The following is a 23,411-nucleotide window of genomic DNA, read 5'->3' as shown; positions in this document are numbered from 1 at the left end:
GCTTTTTTATTCATAGTATAGGTATAAATAAATCAAAACCAAGGTCCTATTCATTTCTAATTGGACAAAAAACAGGTCACCATCAGGTAGCTGTAAATCCCAGCATGCCTACACAATACTTGGCCTAAAAATACTAAGAAACTCATTTTGAAATATAAAATATTTGCTCTGTTTTTGTCAGAGATGCAAAATAATTAGTTATTGTTTATATTTTTTGTGAAGAAAAGGGTGAATCTCACCTTAATAAGATGCACTCTTGCGAACTGAATAACTGAATACATATCTTTAACTAAAAACCTAGTATCTGAGTGCCATAAGATACCTACAAATATTCAACTTACCTAAAGTTGTAAAGGCATTTTGGAAAAGACCAGAGAAGAGTAATGGCTTTATAGTGCCGCATTAAAAAAAACATAAAAATAGTACACCATCATAGTTTGCAAACAAGAATTACTTTAATTTTCAATGCCATATGTTTTTTGAGTTTTAAAGACTACTAGCATTCCAAAAGCAATTAGCTGTAGACTGTATTTACAGCCAGTATGCAACACAGATCAGAGATAGTTTCCCTCAATATTTGCACATAGTCTTAGTAACAGCTCTACAAGAAGGCAACAAGTTTCTGTACTTCTTGGCAGCAAGAGATTTTTCAAGAATTCTACTTTTAGTCACTATTTTTGTCATGTAAATTCTGTGCACTGTTCCTCCACAGCCCCATGTGAAAGCTGGCCAACAATTTTACAGAAGTTCATTCGAAGGGCAAGTAGACTGGTGAAAATCCTGGCTTCGCTAATCTCGGAGGAGCAATAATGTATCAGGCCTAGGTGAATGAACGCTACCAATTCTTAAAATTTCCTTGCTAAATTAACTGTTTGTATACATTCAAATACAAAGGGTATTTAATGTCACATAACAACTGGCTTCTAGCTTTAGTTTGCTCTACAGTGATACAGTTTGCGATGAAGCAGATTGCCTGCCTCGTTATTAAATCACCCTGTTCTGGTAGCTATGCCACAGCTGCACCAATCAGACAAAGTAAAGGGATCAATATGTAAAAATTTTACTAATTAGTTTTCAAATCACAACAGTAAAACCATGAAAAAACACCACACGCAAGCTGGGAAAAATCTTTCATCCCCCAAAGGACAACCTTCTTTCTTTTAACCAAATGAAATTTTTAAAGAACAATTGGAACAGAGAGCAGCATCTTCCCTTTGTTCACTGTACATAAAACAGTTGTTCTTAATTTTTCCAAAAGTCTTTCTTTCTGAAGGAAATAAACCAAAAAAAGCTCAACCAAAAACTCAGAAAGCACAATCCACAAAACAATCACTCCCTTATTCCCTCACACAGTTTGAGTCAAAATCTACTGCTTCCATAATCATCCACAAAGTACCACAAAAATACCGTTAGCACCTTATCCTGTACACAAATCTCACTAACATTTGTCTCCTTTTGCATTTCAGTTGTCTGGAATTTCCACATTCCTGTAGAAAAGTGTTATTTTGGATCATAGAAGTATATATTGTAATAAGCCAGTTTGCAAAAATAATCGGGGCATGTAATTTGATTCCTAACATTAAAACATTGAGTTAGAAAATTTAATAAGCAGAAATATGGCATTTATAAATAAAGGCTGTAAATAAAGAAAGAAATGTTGATATTTTGTGTGCAAATCACATTCCTTCAAATGTTAATCCAATTCCTGAGTTTGCTTGCTTGGGTGCAGATATAAATAATTCTTGTAGCTTAAAACATTTGACAGTAAACTCCAGATTTTCACTTTTTCCAAATGAATTAAAAGATAAAAGATTATGGGCTGCTGGCTACTGCAAATCTAGACTTTGAGCATGAAAGGGAACGACATCAAAAAAAACAAAACAAAAAACCAAATGATTTCTCCTCAGAATCAAAATGGAAGAGTAATCTTGAGTAACAGTCTCGCAAACCTTTTCTGAAACAATTTTTCAGCAGCTAAAATAAACATGTCATTCAGGAAAGTACTTTTTGTTGATCATCGACTGCAGAACTGTTATTACTGTTATTCAATTATTTCCACCTACTTTTAAAAGCATCACGCTAAGTCCTTTCTTATCAAAGAAATCAAATGACAACTGTTTGATAAAGTCCCTAGGACAATGTTGACAAGGAGAAACAGTCTGAAGGGCTGAAATTTTAAGTTCGGTGGGTGAAAAACTTTAGCATAAAAGCTACAAAAAAAAGGTGGTAGAAACATGATGTACTAAGAACTAAACTCTGCTTTTAGTCTTCTTGATGTGGTAGATGGCAGTAATTAATAACTCTGTCATCAGTTTGCCAGCCTGAGGTTATCACAATATTTTGCAATTTGAGACCATTCATGTCCTCTCACAGAACACCAGAAATTCAGCACTGGATGAAATGAAGCACCACACATGCAGAACTACAGGACAAGTACATTACAGAAGAGCTAGATTCAGAGTCCTAAACAGGTTTATGGGTTGAAAGTTCAAACTGCAAAATGCATGTCAAATATCCCATTTAGCCAGTCTCACTTCCTTACATTGAAAAAGTCAGAAGACAATGGTTTTATAAAGCTTGACAAACGTAACTCAGAAAAATAAGAACCGGGAAAGATCTTTGTATATATTCTAAATATATACTGTTAAGTTTAGAAGCCCTAACATCTGGGCATTTATTTGCCAAAGCAACAAGTCCAAGATAAGCCAAAATCCAGTGTATATTCAATATATGACAACTGAGATTGTGACACAAACATAAGATTGGAAAATCTCTCTTGTCGAGAAGCATCATGCTCTCAAAGACATCCCTGAATAATGAAAATCTTGTCTACTGGGGAACTAGAAGAGATTTCAATGTACAACAATGTTAAGAGAGTTAAACAGATACAGTGGTAAATCCCAAGGAGTAGATGATGTCTCCTGGAGCTCAAATATGAAACTTTCAGATTGCTAACCACAGAGTACTTAATGCAGATTATTGAATTGATAAATGGATGTGGAAAGGATTCGTGATTAGCAAGTGTGAATTCTGCGCCGAGTAATTTATCTGAAACTTAAAGAAAGTCTTAACTATATGACCATATCAAACCAAGAAAATTACAGTAGTCAACTCTTTCTATAGAAGGAAATCCTCACCAAATTGGTAGTGTTCCCAAAAAAAGCCAATCAGCATGTAGAAATTCTTTAAAAGTTCTTAAAGGAACTAAGTCTCTTCAGGATAGAAGGGAATCACAGAATCACAGAATGTTAGGGATTGGAAGGGACCTCGAAAGATCATCTAGTCCAATCCCCCTGCCAGAGCAGGAACCCCTAGGTGAGGTTACACAGGAAGGCGTCCAGGCGGGTTTTGAATGTCTCCAGAGAAGGAGAATCCACAACCCCCCTGGGCAGCCTGTTCCAGTGTTCTGTCACCCTCACTGAGAAGAAGTTTCTTCTCACATTTAAGTGGAACCTCTTGTGTTCCAGCTTGAACCCATTACCCCTTGTCTTACTGTTGGTTGTCACCGAGAAGAGCCTGGCTCCATCCTCGTGACACCCACCCTTTATATATTTATAAACATTAATGAGGTCACCCCTCAGTCTCCTCTTCTCCAAGCTAAAGAGACCCAGCTCCCTCAGCCTTTCCTCATAAGGGAGGTGCTCCCTTATGGGAATCACCCTTGTGAATGAACAGTCATCATCCAAAAAAGAACAGAGAAGTGGCAAAGTGTGCAGTGAATACATACTATTCAGAGTAGCAAACCTGAAACTAACTTCAAAATATTGCAGAAAAAAAATCACAATACTGAACATTTGGTGTTGTAAAGCTTTTGAAAAAGCCTTCTCAGTAATCTAAGGGATGGAGTGACTAGGAAATAGAATGACTGATAAATTAAATTTAAATAAACACAGTGATGCTTGTGTTGAAAACCAGTCCTAACTTCACATACGAATAACAGACCTGAGCTAACCAATGTCACCCAAGGATGAAGACTTTGCATCATGATAAAATATTATTATGGTCCATGGAAAAAAAAAAAAAAATCAGTCCAATGTTCAGTAGCAGTCAGTCCACCCACCAAGCAAGTAAATGATAGGAATTGTTTGGAAAGGAATAAATAATGAGAATATAATTGAATTGTTCTATAAAAACACAGTTCTCTCCCTCCTCGAACACTGTTGCAGTTCTGATCCCTTTCTTCAAGAAGCCAAGACACTGGATGCGGTTCTGATCGGAGTAAGAACAAGCTACAGAACAGTTTCCATCGTTACACACAGAAATCTGTAACAAATTCATTAACGATTCTTCAGCTTGGAAAAGACAACTTGGCAGAATATGAAAGAGGTTTACAAACCGTAACTGTCATAAAGATAATGGACAGCAACTGGCTATTCATAACGTCCTGATACAAAGGAAGCCAAACAAAGCCAGTAGGGAGCATGTTTAAAAAACCCAGAATCTGATGGGTCCTCCTGAAATGCATCAGAGGTTTGAAAGACTCCAGGACAGAGAACATTGTGGAGGCAAGAAAGTTTGCAAAGGTTCATGTTCAGTCAAGTGCTCTGAAGGCAGCTCTCAGCGAGATCTCAAGAGTTTGTCTACAGGCAGTTTACCAATAGACAAACAGATTCGGAAAATTGCCTGAGCTGAAAAAAGCTGGAAAGAGAAAGCATATGCAAAGGAAGTATTAGATAACCTTGCCATGCTTTTGCGCTTCCCTGAATGCCCCTTTGCTAGGCACCTACCACGTATGCCTGCACAAAATATGCACCAGCCTGCACATTACATATATAAAATTTATTTGCATGTATATATAATCTCTGCACAAAGAATTAATAAAACATCTCAGTAAAGACTTGAGCTCTTCAAGATCTGCCAGAAATCCTGTTTATTCAGTTCCCTATCCTCATCTTTATTTCATTCATATTTTCTTGCAGTTCCTCATCCATGATTTTTTTTTTTTTTTTTTTTTTTACACTGAGGTTTTGGAAAGATTTGACCATTCCTTTGTCATGTAATGATGTAATGCACACTAACCAGGAACTTCCTGTCCTTTGTATGGAAATTTCCAGAACTAACAATGAGACATACCTGTGCACTGTAAGTGCTGAAGCAGGAAAGTGCAGGGGTATAGAAGAAAATAGGAAGTGAGACCAAAGGAGGAAAAGGCTGTGTTGGTTTTGTGGTAATCAAATACTAGTAGGTGATTGCGCTAATTGGTATTGTAAGACCTCACTAATTCATTTTGCAGCTGCAGAGTTCTGCAAAAAGAGAAGCTGGTAATTGACCTGTCTGAAAGGTACATATTCATGGAAAACATTTTTTCTTTCTTTCTTCATAATAAATGAAACTCTAATTTTCATAATAAATGTTGAAGAATAAGCCTTCCAAAATGTACATACAGGTATACTTGTTTACTGCATGGTCATTTGCTTTGATTTACTTGGGTTTTTGATCCACGCTTCTTTCAGATGCAAATGGTGAATTTCAGAAACGTTGCTGAATGGAAGTATCTGCCTCATTTCAATTTGTTATGCGGCACAAAGCAGGACAGTGCTCATGGTGCCACCAAACAGGGTAAGTTTTGATTAATAGATAAGCCCACAGTGCTGCTGCAAATTTGGAGGAAGATAAAATAAGAACACCACAAGACAAGTTTGTGAGTGCACTGACCACATGGGAGAGAAAAGGTGAGAAGGACCTTTTCTCCCTTATGTTTCTTTTAGCTTAAAAAAATGAAATTAAATGTTCAGCCAAAGTACGTTGCTAAATATGAAGCACAAAAACCAAACAGAAGGAAGGGAAAGGCAATGCTGCCAGCAGTGAGACACTGATCTCTGCACATAGCAGAACTATTCCTAGAAGTACAATTTTTCCTCTCCAACTTCTCCCCATTTTCATCCTCCCACTCCATGCAAGAGGGCACATGACAGGGAAATTACATATGTCACATGGAGCTATAAAGGCTGTTAGTAAGAATGGCCTTGGTTATGTACTTTCCCATTGAGAAGAAGCTGAACGCAACCATTTCCCATCGCCAGTTCTTCAAAACCTGCTATGCCTCCAAGAAAAATCCCCATTTTGTCAAGTGGCATTAGAAACAAACTCACATATTATTCTGCTTTTAAATATAGAAATATTTTAAAGGGAACTCCAATACACTATAATAAAATCTACTGATGCAATCATCATGTTACGCATTGATGGCTATTTTAACACAAGCAAAATTCTGACTTCTCTCGCAGCAACCCAAAAAAAAGAAATAGCAAGTAGCATTAAATGAATCTTGACTCTTTTTTCTTTCTAGGATTAAGGGTAGAAGTATTGGAATAGTATGACAGGAAGTTGCAGGAAAAAGAATAAAGAAAATACACCAAAACTAAGCTAAGACAACATGAAAGGCCTCGAGCATTCCCTTTCAATTGAAGTGTTCTGTAATTAAAGCTAATTTTGATAATGGAGAGCATTATGGGTTTTTTCATATTTTTTTTTCCACATTTTATTCATTCCTTCTTTTTCAATTAGGCACAGAGAGGTCTCTCCTTAATACTGCCAGAAACCCCAGACAAAAACCCAAACCTTTGATTACAACGAACACATCCAAAACTTGGCATATTTTGCCCTTGATAGCTTACTTCTAAGGACAATCTTTAGAAATGAAGCCAAATTCTTTAGAGCCTCCTATTTGTAATCTGCAACCCACTTATGACCGATGTAGTTATGAGAGGGAAGGAAACAAGATGTTTTCCTTACAGTCTCTGCATCTTACATCCTCCAGCGAGATGGACCCAGCCTTCTCCTCTGTAACACGGGATGAACGACACTGGTTGCAGGCCATGGGCTGACATTTTTGTCTGTATCCAGCAGAGCTGACAGAATTCATCACTTTATTCCACCCTCTCTTACTTGTCACGTTCGAACCAGAGTTTAGCCCCATTGAATGATACGGGGCAACAGAACAGGGTCTCTCAGCAATCCATAATTCTCTAGCTACAAGAACCTGGCCTCACCAACTCTGCTTGGCCACACAGCAGAGCTGGAATATACGGATTTCTAGCTTGGCTAGCAGGTCAGGCGCAGAAGAAGACCCATGTCCACAGCTCTTATATATAAAACCATGATGGCAGTTAGCTATTCAAGTGCCACCTCCAGGGAAAAAAGGTCCTGTGCATACCTCAGTTCTGTTTCAACCAGCTTGGTTTAAAATTAAACTATTTATTTGCAACTGCTATTCCCCAAAGGCACCTTAGTCTGGGGATGGGAATGCTCTCTCCTCTGCAATGTGCTGCTTCTAATGACTGATCGGACCCAGCAGTAACATGTATTCTGTGGAGATTACACTTTTTGTTAATTGGCCATGTTCAACATAAAGAAAAGTAGCAGGATAAATAGATTAGTCTGGTTCTGTACAAGCCATGGTGGCAGATGAAAAGAGCATTGAACAGGGAAAATGAAGGAAACATGAAATAAGCAAATTACACAGACACAAGATTAGTTCAGGCTTTCTGTTGATCACAAGAATTGGATTTTATCACTCCAGATAAGACATCCCGCACTGTCACCGACTTGAAGCCTATCTGCTGTGATTACACTTCATGTACCAGTGCATATGGGCATGACTGCAGTTACAGGCTGCAAGTTACAGTTTTAATGTGCTTGATGTTACAAGCATACAGTAAGAATTTTAATATGACCAAGTATTAAGTCATACATCTTGGAAGACAAATACAGGCAATACTGACAGAAACGGAGCAGATACTTGAACAGCAGCAGTTCCAAGAAATGATACAAGGGTCTTGGCTGAGAAGTCATCTAAACATGGGTTCCTAATGGTGAAAAGGGGATATGTCTAACAATGCATATAGTATTTGTTTGATTTGGTGCTGGTACGGCCCACGTGCCCTTTGCTGACATTCGCATTTCAAGAGGAATGTGAATAATCTTGAAAAGGTTCAGAGAAAACAGACTCGTGAGAACACTTAAGGATTAGAAAGCACAAAGCTCTCAGTGGCTTGGCATACTCAGGCTTTTCAGGAGAGAACTATGGGTTAACTTTGACCTCAACCTATATGTTTCCTACAAGGAAACAGAACAGAACCATCATTGGTCCAGTAGACAAAGTCTGTAAACTAAGGCTGGGATTCACCATTTGGAAATCTGTACCAGAAATAATGCAAAGTCTTAAGAGAGAAGGCAATTATTTGAGGATTTTACGAGAGGAAATAGTGTGCTTTCCACCATGTGCTATTTAAAAATCAAGGTTGGATCTGCTTTTCCAAAAAGCCATGTTTTTGTCTTAATCGGCCCATGAATATCCTGAGTGTCATACAGAATCTCAGACTAGGGAATCACAAATCTCTCCTCTGGGCATATAAACTATGAATACATATTTCTGAATTCATGAAGACTGAATAAACTGAGAAATATATATATGTCAGTGAAAAAAAAACTGTGGTGACTAAGTAACTATCTTGTTCCTTAAATCTAACTAGTATTCAACAAGTTGTTCTGCTGATGTGCACTCCAAATCAGGTCAGGAAACACAGATGATTATTACATGCAACCGTTCCGGAGAGACTGATAATGAGATCAGGAACTAAAAGTACAAGAGCCTCCGCTAGAAGAGACTCGAATGCAAGGATCCCAGCCCTGCTCCAGCATTCTGCAGACAGAAGAGACTGCACACAGGGGCATAATAAGTCGTTCTATACCATGAGCCACACAGAGTAACTGTCACAGTATTTACTATGATGCAAAGCAAAATTTCCTTTTAAGACAAAAATTACATGGCTTAGTGCAATAAGCCCAAATATAAATCTGAGAAATCACAATCGAACATGAATGCCTCATATACATATTTTTCTCAGCATAGTAGCCAAGAGGCATTCAGCTCTACCTTTATGCTACCACTGGCAACATTCTCCCATTTCTCTTAAGCTTTTGTTTTGTATTTGTCTCACAGATGGACCATTTACTCGTAGCTATCGTTTTTCAAGAATTTATTCTGTATAATCGCAGTTATGAGACTAAAAGCTGCTTCTGTGGTTCAGCAAACTGTGTAAGACCAATATTTTTATACCAATGAAGAGAAAAGGAAAGAAAATGTGTGTCACGGGTGCTCTCATACTGCCATATTGTTTAGTCCTATGTATGGCACCGCAGGTACTGATCAGTTCCTTTTTCAGTTGACAAGAGGCTTAAAATAAGGTCTTTTTAGGCAGGAGGGAAGGCATCAGAGTATACGGGCACACAGAGCTAGAGGTAACTTGGAAGAAATCCGGTTATTAGTAAGTCATCGCTTTTCTTTGAAAACTGCATGAGAGAGACACTCCCAGGTGTGGCAGCCTGGAAGAAGCAGCTCCAGAAAAGGAGAGTGGACAAAAGAGACCCCTGAGAGCTTAACAACACAATATACTTTAACTCGGTGAAAATACAACCAAGCCTTGGTGGTGTTATTCTGCAGCCCTTGTCTGCAGATGGGAGACAAATGCAGCCATTGCAATATTTAAGAAACAAAACTGATATTATCACAGGAAGAGAAAATGAGTTTGAACACTTCTACAGCCTTCAGTGAAACACAATTTCCAGTTCAAAATGCAGCACAGTCTTGGTTGTAGATAGAAGAAAGGAAATAATTGAAAGATGTATTTGCTTATGCCTGATTAAAGTTCACAAAGCCTCCGACACTTTCAATTTCCCATTAATTTCAACAGCTTCTGCATTTTATAAAATTATTGTGATATCAAGAATATGATTTTTTTTTATTGTGTGAGAAAAGTGTACATAAATAGCAAAGGATCCACATCAATCTAGACAGAAGTTTCCTCATCAGAAAGACTTCAGAATGTTCAGTTCAATTATTTAAATGTGTTTATTCTCACAAAAAGAACTGAATAGATTTAGAGAGAAGGTATACTTCTAAATTTAGAGTTATGCTTTATTGTACTGATCAAAATAAATTTTCTCAATTATACGAGTAAAGAAAACTCACCTTCCAGAAATTATCTACTTTGCCGTAAACAAGAGATTGGTTCTGCCTTTTGATGTCATTAATGTGTTTAATGTCACTGGAATTCAGATGCTGCTCTACCACAAATCCAAGGAAGCTGTTATCCGGAGTGTGAGCTGTAAGAAATGGAGCATATTCAAAACCTTTTACAGTATCAGTTAATGTTACAAAAGCATGAATGTTATCAGAAAAGAAGGTATAAAGAACATACTATTCAACAGATCACTTCCTTCACATTCATACTGAGAGATACATTTGCTCGCTTTATTATCAAGAACAGTTCTTATCAATCTTAAGTCCTGCAGCATATGTCTGCTGAAGTAAGCAGTTATCTTCTGGCTCGTTTCTGACAATAGAAGTTCTGTAGCTGGACCAAGGCCAATGACAATGATTTTTTTGTGTGCTGAGCTTTATTTTATTATTTAAGAGAACCAGAAGAAATCTAGCTTGACAATCTCAGAGATGTAATACCAATAATCTGAAAAAAACCCCCTGGATTTATGCTTGTTAACAAAGCTCTATGTTGCTCAATGTCGTAAATGAGTTTTAGTAAATTTCTTGGGTTCACCTCCTGTATTGGAAGAGCTAAGACCAACCATCCACCTCACTGTGGATTATGTATCCATGCTAATTACTATTAATAGCCTACGAAGTCACACTATGCACATCAGAATACAAATTTCACAGCCTAATTCTCTCAGATATATCTATCATAAAATATCGAAAAGTGACAACTGAAGTTGACAAAATTATTGTTAATCCAGTACCCAAACAAAAAAAGTGCATGCAAAGGATGTGCAATCTTCTCTCAGTTTTCTCTTTTATTTTTAGCCTCTGTGGGTCTTTTTCCAGCAGTGATATCCAGCAATACTAGCCACTCTTCTCCCCCTATAAAGACAGGGACTTACAGGCTCATTAAAACTAAGACTTTGGTGTGGTTTTGTTCCCTTTTTTAATTTTTCTCCTTTCCTTTCTGTAGATAGAGTGTTTAATTCCAGGGATGGGCTCCAACTCTCAAAGCTTCAGGTAAAAATTCCTCCCTACGATATAAAAATTACTCCAACACATGGGATTTTTGTGCCTCTCTAAAAAGTGTCACAGCCTCACAAGTTTACATAGAAATAGGCTGCAATAAACACTAAACTTGTTTAAATTCTGGCATACAAGCTGACTGCTTCTTACTAATAACACTTTGCAAAGTTAACACCCCCCCCCCAAAAAAAAACCCCCAAACAAACAAACAACAAAACCAAAACAAACAAAAAACCTCCCCAAAACAACAACAAAAAAACCCCCAAAAAACAAAGACAGCACTCCAGGCACAAAAAAAATTCTATTGCAGTTATGAGGTTTTGCTTTTTGATTCCTGAAAATCAGCGAAATGGATAAAGCAGTGCAACAGAGAAACCATGCACAGTGTACATTTCCCTCTGCCACTATATTTAGTCTTTCAAATTACAATTACTCTTTTTCACAAAAAAATGCCTCAGCAACAGCCAGGCACTTACTTTGACCCAAGGACTTTTTAGAATTTAGCACAGCAAATGGCACATTGCAAATATGTCTGAAAAGGGGCATTTTTCCATCCTTTCATATTTTTGGATGAGAGACTGCATTCAAAGGAGAGGCAAGGCAGTACACACTCAAAAGAAAAATAAAGCTTTGTTAAAGTTAGCACTTAGAACGGGTGGAAACCAGTGCCTCAAACACCACTGACAGGAAGCACCCAGATTTTTAAGCAAGATCATTCAGTTTTAAAAGTACCAGTGCTGGCTTTTGCATAAAAGAATTTAAATAAAAAAAACATAAAAAGGGCAACCCCCCCGCCTTCACGCTTCTGGAAAGCTCAGAGAACAGTCAAGCATTTGGTAATATGCCACAGGTTTGAATATGGCTTGTTTGTTGCTCAGTAATAATTTTCTGCCCTTATAATCAGAGTTCTCAAAACATAATAGAGTCTGGAGATCTCGGGAAGCTGTCCAGGGTTCCAATCTGTCAGAAGATCTTTACTGATGCATAACATGCACTTTTAATCACAACCACACAAGGATGGTGCTATCTCTGCAGCAGAGAACTAAAAATAAAATTAAACTTTAAATATCGCGGAACATTGACTCTCTGCACCTAGTACAAAAAGCAGCAAAACCCTTGAATAATCTATAGCACTGGAATCACTCATGCTTCAGAGTGAGTTTACCTGCAACCTATTTACCGCTCTTCCTGCAAAGGAAATCCAGCAGTCACTTCCAGTAGTAAAAACTGGAAATTATTATATATCGAAATTCCAATATGCTCATATTCTTCTGAAAATTCATTATGAAGTGATTTACTCTGAACAAGAGACTGTAACAGTAGTCTTTACTGCAACAACAGAGATCTTCTCTATAGAGAATATTTTCTTCTGCGTTTCCTGGAGTCCATACACACAGCTGTACCACCAGCGTTCATGCAACTATTTTGCTCAAGTGCATCATCACCCTTGATGCTATCTTGACCAGGACCTCACACACAAATCTCCCAACAGCTGAACTACTTATATGCAGCATGATTGAGCCTTTGGCTCCTTTTCTATTTAGGTCATAAACTAATAAATATTAGCAAATTAGGTGGATACAGAACAAGCTCTGCTTACTAATGTCCAGACACAAACTCTGCAACCACTTCCAAGTCACATTTCCCCACCACGCATTTTGTAACCTGCTTCAAAACAACTGTGAATGCAGCCTTTCATCTTTTGAACAACCTTCACTTATATTTCTCTGGAAAAACTTGCACAGCAAATGTTGACAGACAAAATATGCCTCTCTCAAGAATTTTACAGGGCAACTGAAATCAAAAGCATGTCAACCCGACAGCAGCATGTACAATTCTGCTGTGAAAAGCAGAAAAGTTTGAAAGACTTGACCATGAAATCTGATGAGAAAAAACAGTGCATGCCTCGACTTTGGTATCAGGCAGGGTCTACCACCAAACTCAGCAGGTCAGGTTGGTCACCAGCAAGTGTTTCTCTACAGGCTTGGGCTGAGAAGTTGCTGCACACAACAGCATGTGCCTTCCTCTTTCCTACGCCTCACTTACCCTCCAGCTGGCTGCTGGTGAATCCTTCTGCACCTTCCGGAGATAACAAACTCGAGCCGCTACTACAACAGGCAGGAGAAAGATCCTTTGATTCTATGAACCTTGTGCCATACAGTCAAAGACTAGGGCTGGAGCAGGTCTCTGTAATCATTGAATCGGATCCAATTTATTTTGGTTTTGGTTTAGATATTTAACAATGCTGCACGGATCTACGACAGTGCTGAAATCTACTATGTGTTTTTCAATAGCTTTGTACACTGCTGGCAAAAAAAATGCAAATCAGCTCACCTCAGGATGAATGCTCACAGCATGAAAACAAGCTAGGTGAAAATTTTAAGAAATCCACCAAAAAAAAGACAAAAAAATATTTTTGCTGAGTGCTAGTTTATTAATCTTAAATGCAAAGAAATAGCAAAGGAATTGTGTTGCCCAATTGTTGGGGGAAAAAAGCAGAAATGCAACATAGTCACAAACTTCAGTTTAATGTGATGAAACACAAGAGCACAACTTATAAAAATGCAGTCTAGCTCCTTAAAACCTATTTCTCCACAGCAGAGAGGCAAATCTAACAAAACCCAACTCACTGACACTTGAAGGAAAATCCAATTACCACTTTCCACAGGTACCCTGAGAATAAAGTTCCCTACCATTATTTATATTGATACTGTTATTTTCTGAGTGTTGGGTGAAAGCATGATACAGCCTTTGCATAGTCTGCAGACACTTATTGACATTTATTATTCTGCCCATTTATCAGTTGCATTCTATTAAACCATGAACTTGTCTTTCAAAACACAAAAATTCTTCTAAATCACAGCATTCCTTTATAAAGCTCCAAATTATCTACAAACACTGGGATACTTACGGAACATTGTGTAAAACTGCTGTGGATTAAGGTTCCACTTTCCCCATGGTGTCTTATGACCTTTAGACTGGGCATAATGGGCATGGTTAAACTCTGGTTCAGTTCCAAAGGAATCCAGAACTCTTAGCATACACCTAAAAGAAAAAAGAATTACTGCAGATATACTTGCAAATTATATGTAAGCATGTGTGTATATAGACATAGTTATTATAATTAAGAAGATGTGGTTTGGTTTTGCTTGCAACTGTGGATGATTTACAAACTGAAGGTACATTTTAATTTCAAACATTTCTGTTCATAGGGCATTCACAAAGACATTACGATCAGCAAATTCAAGGATATAGCAGACATTCAAATAGCAACCCTGGAGCTTATTCTGGCTTTCTTTGTTCTTACAGAATGAAGTTATGCTTTAACATCCAAGTAGAGCTTATGGGAATGTTACTGTGGTCACCTACATTTGTGGGGCTCTGAAGTGGAATTCAGGCAGAAGAAGAGAGGATTCTTCATCTATTTTCTGATGTTCTCAGCCATTGCTACAAAACCAATGCAACGGTCAAGGGCCACATGCCAAGATCAGAGCACAATAGTACTTTGTCTTTAGACAATTGTATTTGGTCTCCAGGTGCTGCCTTTTGGGTCAATTAGACCTACTGGAGAAGCACTGAAGGCAGTTTAATTTGCTGAACATTTGCAGTCAGACAGGCCATTTATTTGTTTATGAAAGATTTTGTCACAGACTTTTGAAGAAGCAATATAGAAGTTAAGTATCCGCAACAACCAGTATACAACTGAGAGAAACCTTGGCATTAGATTACAAAGGGTCTGGGATGAAAGAGTCACACAGTCCTTTATTTAAAGTCTTATTAATTCCTTGGAAAAAAAATCCTTCATTTACAAGTGGCTCTTCTCAAAAAATAGCCCATAAGTACATGAAAGGCAGAAAAAGTCTCATTATGAAGAAAAGGGCATACATTCTAGCATATAGATTCCAGGAGATATGTTTCCAAGATGCGGCCTGCCAAACCTTTGATATGGCTTGGACAGGAACTTTGTGGCTGTCATACTGATCATGAGCTCCACTGTAAATGAATCAGATTATACAGCTTCAAAGGTGCTGATTCTACCGTTCTTTAGCCCTCCACAAAGAACATTTTCTGAAAAGACTTCTATAGAATAAGTTCCTACATCATGTGCCTTTGTGTTAAAATGACATGACCTTGTATCACTGCATATTGTATCACTGGGCTTGTATTCCTAAGGAAGGGACATGACTTCACAGGCAGAGAGGGGAAGTAACTTCAAAAGTTAGTATTAAAAATGGCGATATTTTGCAGTCTTCAATATTTCCCATGCCTGAATTCCATATACATTCTGTTCAGTAAAACATCAGGATTTTGGCTTTAAAATGTGACAGAACTTAGCTCTAACCCTTTGTCAGCTTTAAAAGATGAAAGCATTTGGTCCCAAAACCATATTTACATATTTCTTATATGTTGCTTCTTTCTCCAAACTATCCATTAAATTGGGAAACAGAATAAAACAACAGCAGCTTTTAAATTCTCATATGAAATACCACCTTTGTATTTGAAAGTAGATATAGAGTAAATTTACTTTTTTTTTTTAATCTCAACAGAGAACTTTCAAGCACATAGAAAGTCAAAATACACAACACATTATGATTCACCAAACAACAAAGCTGGCAGATCAGATTCTCTGCAGTGTTTTATGTCAACTGTTCTCAATGAAAATATTTTACAACAGTAGCAATTATCTCTGCATCACACAAAATACTCCAGCAGGACCAAAACAACTTCTGCACTGATGAATCATTCAGTAATAAAAGCCCTCTTATTTCCTGGCAGGTCTTAAAGCAAAATTCTTATCAAACATGCAGCTTTTGGCCAGGTACTTGAGTATAGGGGAATGAAAAAGGGGTGAAGGCTACTAAAACCTGCAACATTACTGGAGCTTGTCAAATTAGATATGTAAGGAGCGCTATATTGCATGTGATCATCTCAAAGTGCTTTGTTTCCTCCCTTTTTCTTTTTCCTGTTTTCAGATGTAAGGTATGTAGCACTAATTGTTCACAGGGATATGTGTCACTTTCTCCAATAAGCGCAGGGTCTCTGAAGCAGGACAGGAAAGGTGACACATCAGAAACTGAGCTAAACCAGGGAAAGGGGAAAACAAAAATATTTATATGATTCTGGCATAAAGCCAGTCAGAAAAGAGAATAAGATCGCAGCAGAAAATGCAAGTGTGTGCAGAAATGGTATGAGAGATTGAAGGTTAAAGTGGTGAACCTAATCCCCAAAATGCTGCAGAAAAGAACTGGTAAAGATTTAAAACGTAGAAATGAATGTAATTAATGCCAGTTTGCTGAACTGATGTTTTAAGGTATGTAGGAACACCTCAGTTACCTGCCCAAGTACTATATTCTCCATTTGTTTCACTCAGTGGTTTGAATTTCTTTCAATTGAACTATTTTAAAACAAAATTTTGATAATGTTTTAGCATTTCTAAAGTGAAATAATAATTTTGAAAATGGTAAACCAGTATTTTTTTTAAAGCAGGGATATTTTTTAAATAAAAATGTTAATTTAGTATGATTTTAAGTTTAGTTTTTCACGCAGTTGGCCCCTCTTTCCTAAAGCGTCACCTGGCTTTAGCAGGAAGCTGCAGATAATTCCAGCATGCTTGGAATTGGGGTCAGACTGATTAGTCTATTAAATGACTAATTAAAAAGAGGATTGCTGGGTAGCAAACTGCTTATAGAAACTTCCATATAACAGCCTTCTTTCTTCTAATATATTAGAAATGACATTTTTGGGGCATATTAAAAAATGTTGACAAAAGTAACCTAGGGTTAACAGAATTTTTAAAGTGACTGTTTTTCCATAAATATTGGGCATAAGCACAAGCTGGGCTGTCCTGGTGGAAGTATTTATACACATTGATTCATATCCTCCCACCCGAGGTTCTAATTTTACTCTACTTACATATACTTAATTTTCATGTCTACAAGCAATGCTGTCCAGCATAAATTGTTGAATAAAGGGTACATATAGAGCAGTGGCTGCAGACATTGTCTTGGGAGTGAGCTGGCCTAAACACAACCAATTGTGGTTTGGAAGCTCTGTAGGTGCATGGAGCTGGGGCACAGCAATGTGCCGGCGCAGATACACAGACTCCAGCCTGGTTTGGCTTATGTCCAGCCAGCCCAGACCACGAGCAGCTCAGATCTGTCCACAGAAATCCTGGCAGATGAACACATTAGCTTTCAGGCCACTCAGTACTTGCATTTAAAAAATGTAAAAACTTAGTCAGAAAATAATTCTCCTAGAACAGATGTATTCTAGAGAACATGTAAGAAGCAGGAATGTTGCTCATTTTTCACGATAGCTGTCATGTTAATTTATTTCAAGAATAACACCAGTTGGATTTTTGGCATATGGGAATGAGTCATTGCTAGAGAGACTAGAAAAATGCAAAAAATACCGGATTCTTATGTGCTGTATGGAGGATGCGGGTGCTAAGAGGGGCAATGAGTTGCATCCCTCAAACAATATTAAGCTACTAATTTTTATATTGTTTCATTGCACATAAACAGCATTCAAATATCCAGACTTCAGAACTGAAAAATACAGCAGGTTCAGGCATTCTTATGCTTGAAAATAAGGTGCACCCAAAACCAAGATCTGTTTTGCTATATTGATGGATTTTACAGCAGAAATTATACCAGAGATAAAGCCTGTACTAGCACGAGGCATCAGTGCTACAGATCTCAGATGTACAAAACAGTATTTCGGTTGTCGAGAAATAGTTGGCTCTCAGAGCTGCAGGGTTATTCTTTTGAGCCAGCCGTTCTAGAAACCTGATTTGCAATTACCAAAAATTTACTCAGTGCTCAAGTTCACTTACAAAAATTATAAACAGCACTCTTATCAAGAGACCGTTCTGAAGACATAGGTGTATTCTACCACTATATTCCAATCTGAAAGTGAATAAACAAGTTTTTATTTGTAATTGAGTCTGGTCTGCATAAACCAGCCTGAACTGACTAGCACGTCTGCTGAAAAAACTATATGGCATAAAGCAAAACAATTCTTTCAAAACAAAGAATTATTTCTCCTGACATTAAATACAACTGAGTGAGAAAGCAAAGTTTGTAAAGAACAAGGGCGATAAGGCAGCTTTATTTGTGATGTTTATTTTACTGGAATGAATTAAACAAAAACATATAATTATGCTCTCATACTGGACTTATTACTTTTAACTTTAAAATATTTTGATGACAAAATTTATGAGATAAATCATGATGCTAAGAGAAAAAAAATGATTGCAGGAAGATCCTCAAATAGCAGATAGCTTGCATGAAGCTGTGAATTAATTCTTCTGCTCTAAGAAATTCTGGTAGTCTCCAGATCTCATTTTGTACACTGAACTTGAGGAACAGTATCAGGTAATTAAAGAGATTCCCAACAAATGCAATAAGTTTGATGAAAGGTCTACAAAACCTGAGTTACAAGAAACAATCCAAACCCCTGAATTTATTTTGAAGAAAAGCAAACTGAAGGAAAATTCAGTATATAAGATGTTCTAGAGGTTGGCAGAGAGGGGAAAGAAGTAATTTATTCCCCAGAACCATAATAGGCAGTAACAAGCAGTTTTCAAGAAATCAGGCCAAGAAAAATACTTTAAAGAAAAGCTTAACAATATAAAACAATGACTGAGACATCTTTTGGAGTCTTCAGTGAAAGGTTAGGCAAAAACCTCCCAAGAAGGACAAACACATCTGATTTACTTTTCAGCAAGGGTATGGAATAGACAGGATCCCCTTCCATCCAATGAAATCCAGTGTTGTAGAAGACCACGTATTAAGTATTTTTTTTTCTCAAAAGCCTCATAAAAACTCATATACTAGCCTAAGTTATTTATTTAGAGCTAAATTTAATTCTACTCTCCTAAACCAGAAAAAGTCAGTCATTATCACAAATTAGGAATCGATGAAAACCAGATTGACAGTTTAAGATTTAATAACTTGTGAAATAAGCAAGAAAACTTGAAGAGCTAACCTAATGATCTCAATGTCATGGTGTATTTCTATATCTTCATAACAGAAAATACCAAATAAGAAATGGAAAGCAAAAGGGAAGAAACATTTTAAATTTATAAATGGTTTTATATCCTGACCAGAATGCTGTATGTGATTGCCTAGTGACAATTACATCTGGCAGACAGACAACCAACTGTAGCTCAGTGGAAAATGGGATTATCTTTATTAGCAGGCTCCTAAAAACCTGAATATCCGTTTACTCCTCTGCTTCAAAAAAGAGATTAAGACTAATCTAATCTGCAATGTTGATCGCAGTACTCTCATTTAAAATTACGCTGAAAAGATCCAACGCTCTAGAAAACCCTGAGATAGAGAGAAAACAATTTTTCTGCCTGCAGTGAACACCTTTCAATGCCTTCCTTCAAACAGGATTTACTGGACTTTACAGATCATGAAACAGCCAATTTGATTACGTATAGAAAAATCAAAGTCAGTAATTTAGATTTGATTTTATTTCATGCTGATATGTATTCGTAAAACATGTGGGATGCTTGCTGATTTGAAGTTATTGACAAAAAGAAACATGGTTCTAAAACTGCAGACACGAAGAAGGCTGTATGAAGTAATTTCTTGTGACTATCATCTTCCCTTTCTAGTGGGAAGATGTTTATATTTTACAGAAGCAACAACTGCAGTTGCCGGCAGGTTTCTTCTTTACACCTACCCCTGAAGACGACTCTCTGCCTAGCATCTTAAGGGATGGAACAGAAAAAATGGCATTGCTGTTGTTGGGCAATACAATTTGAATAGATAAATCTCCACAATCTTCAATTCAGTATAGCTGTAAACCCTGACAAGCCAAACATGCCTTTGGTATTCCAACTAAACACCAACACCCAATAATCTCTCAGCTCATCTACTAATGTACAGAACAAAAAGCATGGCGAGGTGGGGAATGTAAAGGAGGGAGGGAAAGAAAGGCAAAGATCATGCCTCAATATAATATAATTCATTAAGATTAAAAACATTCGAATCCAAGAATGCCGAATTTGCTGGGGGAGATAAAGATGGGAAGCAACAAACACGCAATAGCCCCTATATTCCTAAGAGTGAAAGACAACAGATAACCACATTTTTACTCTTAAATCAATGCAAATTCACAATGATGTACTCACCTGAGTATTTTGACATGTGTTATTCAACACGAGCTCTTTAACAAAGCAGTTAGGAGGTCAAATAAGTGTTATACTTACTGGTAATGCACCCATGATGGACCAAGCGTTTTCTTAAACTGTGTGAGTCCAACAATATCAATGTAAATGAGTTCTACAACTTTATCCCCCTGAGTAGGGCAGCCAGATCTGTTACCTACAACCTTCTTCATAATCCTAAACAAAGAAAGAAGGAATACAGAAAAGTATTACTTTCCAAGTATCTTAAATAGATGCTGTAATGCTATTTATACCAATAATTCCCCTTTCCAAAAGTGCCTTACTCTTATCTTTTCCAAATCAGGAATCATGTGAGAACATCCAAATGCTAAAGACTATCAGCATTTATTGAAGAACTGTTTATATATCAGTAAAGAGCTCATTTTCACTAAAAACCTCATCTAGTTTAAACAAGAGAGTAATATGGTTGGAATGTTTCAAAATGGTGTGCTTTGAAATAATTTGAAATAATTCCTGATTTCTGTTGACAGCTTTATAGTGTAAGAACTCTCTATAAAATGATGTGGTCATGTTTGTTATAAAAAAATGAAAGGTAACAGAAAAAAGTGCATGTGCTCAAACTTAAAACAGATGTTGTATGCCTAATACTGAACTACTATGCATAGCAAGACAAAGACGAATGAGGTAGGAATTTGACCTAACATAAGTAATGAACTACATCAAAAGTAATGTGTTTAAAGGATTTAAACCTTTATTTTAAAATCCAATACTCAGTGAAGAACAGCAGAAACTGAAGAAGAGGACACAGGCTTGGCTGTAACATTTCCTATTGCAGCTGGTTAAGGCACTTGGAATGTTAAAGAATAAGCAGCTTAGTTTGAATTTTACAACATCCATTTATGAAGTCTCAGGAGCCTGAAGCTACAATGAAAACACATTATCCTTTTCATAGCACATATACTTAGCTCATTAAAATAATCTTATCGTCTGTTTAGTGAATTATCATTTTCATTTTATGCCTCAAGAAATTATATACTGCTAATAGAAGCGTCAAGAGTTCACAATTCTTTTTTTGCATTCCAGTTTCAAAAGTGAAAGTAATCTCCTTACTCCTTGAGCTCTGCCAGTGAAGCCGAAATCCTGATGTCATGGCCCAGTAAGTAAAGAGATGTAATTAAATCACTCCACTGGACTAATTCACCAAGCGGGCCACCACTAAATGCATTTTCTGCAATCTTGAATCCAGATTCTTTTGTCAAAAGCCCCAGATGAACAAGAATCTGGAAAGGAAAGTCATATGTTAGAGCTGTTGACATTAAATATGCAACTAGCATACCTCATGGTGTTTTTTCTTTCTGTTAAATTCCAACTAAAGCCCCCCGCCAAGAAAAAAATCATCAACCAAAAAAATCAAATACTCCTCTTACAATAATTTAATTTTGTAATGGATTTCTAGAACAGTAGGTATAAGAATGTTACTGCATTGTTTTGCACTATTGTCTGCCACCAGATCAGTAATTAAACTTGTGAACAAGCCATTGAGAACTTGGAAGGATGGCATAAGGGTAACAGGATGCTTTCCCAACCTCCTGTCTCCGTTGCCACTGGAGGAGAGTTTCCTCTGTAGTTCCTCGAAATCTGTGCTTGCTTTTGCAATGAAGCACAGAAGTGGAATTCCAAACGATTTGCTACATACCTGGACTGTTATTTGAGTGTGGGTGTATGTGGTACCAGGCATAAAAACTCCTAAACATCAAAAACCTTTTCCATCACTCTTTAAAAAGCAGCAAAATTCAAGTAACCATTTTATTCTAATACCTTGCAGCTCCCAGAGCTGAACGAGACATATTAAAACAAAATCATCCTGCTTTAACAGCAACCTCAAAGGACTTTTAAAAGCAAAGACTAAGCACTAGAGCATCCCATCAAAACTGCCCGTGCAGGGCAGTACCGCTTCTGTTTATTCTTGAGTTTATGGATTCTCAGATGTTATATTTCTTTAATAAAACAGGCTGGAGGGCTGCTTCAAAGAGAAGGGTTGCTCCTTGACAGTGGGTGAGCCTTCTCAAGGGCTGCGCTATGTGACAAACATTAGAGCGGCTACATGAGGACTAGACCTTATGTGAGGACTGAGAATCTTGAGCAGGGAGCTGAGCTACAGCCAGCCAGAACTGAGAGGTGGGAGAGATACCAGTGCATGGCCTGCACATGGGCCTGCTGTCAGTCAGAACCGCTCCCTAAGAGCAAGCTGGGAAGGGAAACTGTTGCTATCTTGACAACTTTAGGCTTTATCTTAACTGGTTGAGGTAATTAATAAACAAAACAAAACAACCCCCAAACTTTTCAGTTCAAGAATCTCACTATTTTTAAATCGAACTCATTACAAGAGGTCTCAACTGATCCAATCCAAAGTGGTGGCCAATTTGAAGTCTACTCAAATCCAAAACAAAAATATGCTATTTAAAGCCTCAGTTTTGGACAAAGATGATGTACAATTTTTGTTTTCTATGACTACGTAAAACACTCCATTGGCATCAGCTTGAAGTAAATTCACAGCTTCTCCCTTTAGAAACTTCTGCATACTCTTTATCCAAAATAAAAGAGGTTAAAAAACTTACTCAAAGATTGACTTGTGGAAAGTATGTAAAACTATTTGTAATGCAAATACCCATTGTAACAATAATTTCAAAGAGTGAAATACTGCTTGAAAGGAGGCACAAGTATAAACACCAGCCTTTTAGACATATTTGGTGTTTCCACTTTTAAATTACTTCTAGAACAAGAAACTTAAAAAAGCCTACATGACTGCAAGTGGTAGGAATGAAAAATGTTTTCATTTACCTTTTTTCGTTTTCTCTTCTCCAAATTTTGTTTTTCTGCAAGTGATTTAATTGCTTCAATCCAGGTATCAGCCATCCGTCTGATACGTAACATCATCCACCTAAATTCCTCATGTCTTGACATCATTTTGTAGAGATTATCAAAGTTGATACGAATTTCAGCCTTCAATTAAAGCATTAAAACTCCTCAAAATATTATACTTCAAATATTGTACTTTCTAGAAGTGACAAAACTTCTCAAATGTGAACTCTCTGCTTTACATTCCTCATTAAAAACAAAACCAAACAAAACAACTCCTCCAAACAACAACATCCCTAACGCTATTAATAAAGTTGAGTTGAGATTTCAGTTCAAATATTTAAGTTTTAAACAGACATTTCTAAGCCACATAAGTTATTTTTATTA

General features: G+C 37.1%; 1 protein-coding gene across 2 annotated transcripts in view; it reads right to left on the bottom strand.

The window, feature by feature from the left end:
• MGAT5 (alpha-1,6-mannosylglycoprotein 6-beta-N-acetylglucosaminyltransferase) overlaps nucleotides 1–23,411 on the bottom strand; it is a 125,326-nt gene that overhangs the window by 26,599 nt on the left and 75,316 nt on the right. For both annotated transcript variants that reach the window (XM_065637692.1, XM_065637693.1), the window contains exons 7-11: nucleotides 23,007–23,168; nucleotides 21,276–21,445; nucleotides 20,247–20,381; nucleotides 13,935–14,068; nucleotides 9,974–10,107 (exon numbers count right to left, since the gene is read on the bottom strand). In XM_065637692.1, coding sequence (XP_065493764.1) covers nucleotides 9,974–10,107; nucleotides 13,935–14,068; nucleotides 20,247–20,381; nucleotides 21,276–21,445; nucleotides 23,007–23,168 — 735 coding nt within the window. The remainder of the gene's footprint in view (nucleotides 1–9,973; nucleotides 10,108–13,934; nucleotides 14,069–20,246; nucleotides 20,382–21,275; nucleotides 21,446–23,006; nucleotides 23,169–23,411) is intronic.

Source organism: Caloenas nicobarica, chromosome 6 (assembly GCF_036013445.1).
Source record: "Caloenas nicobarica isolate bCalNic1 chromosome 6, bCalNic1.hap1, whole genome shotgun sequence".
NCBI lineage: Eukaryota > Metazoa > Chordata > Aves > Columbiformes > Columbidae > Caloenas > Caloenas nicobarica.
This window is presented reverse-complemented; position numbering and strand designations above follow the sequence as displayed.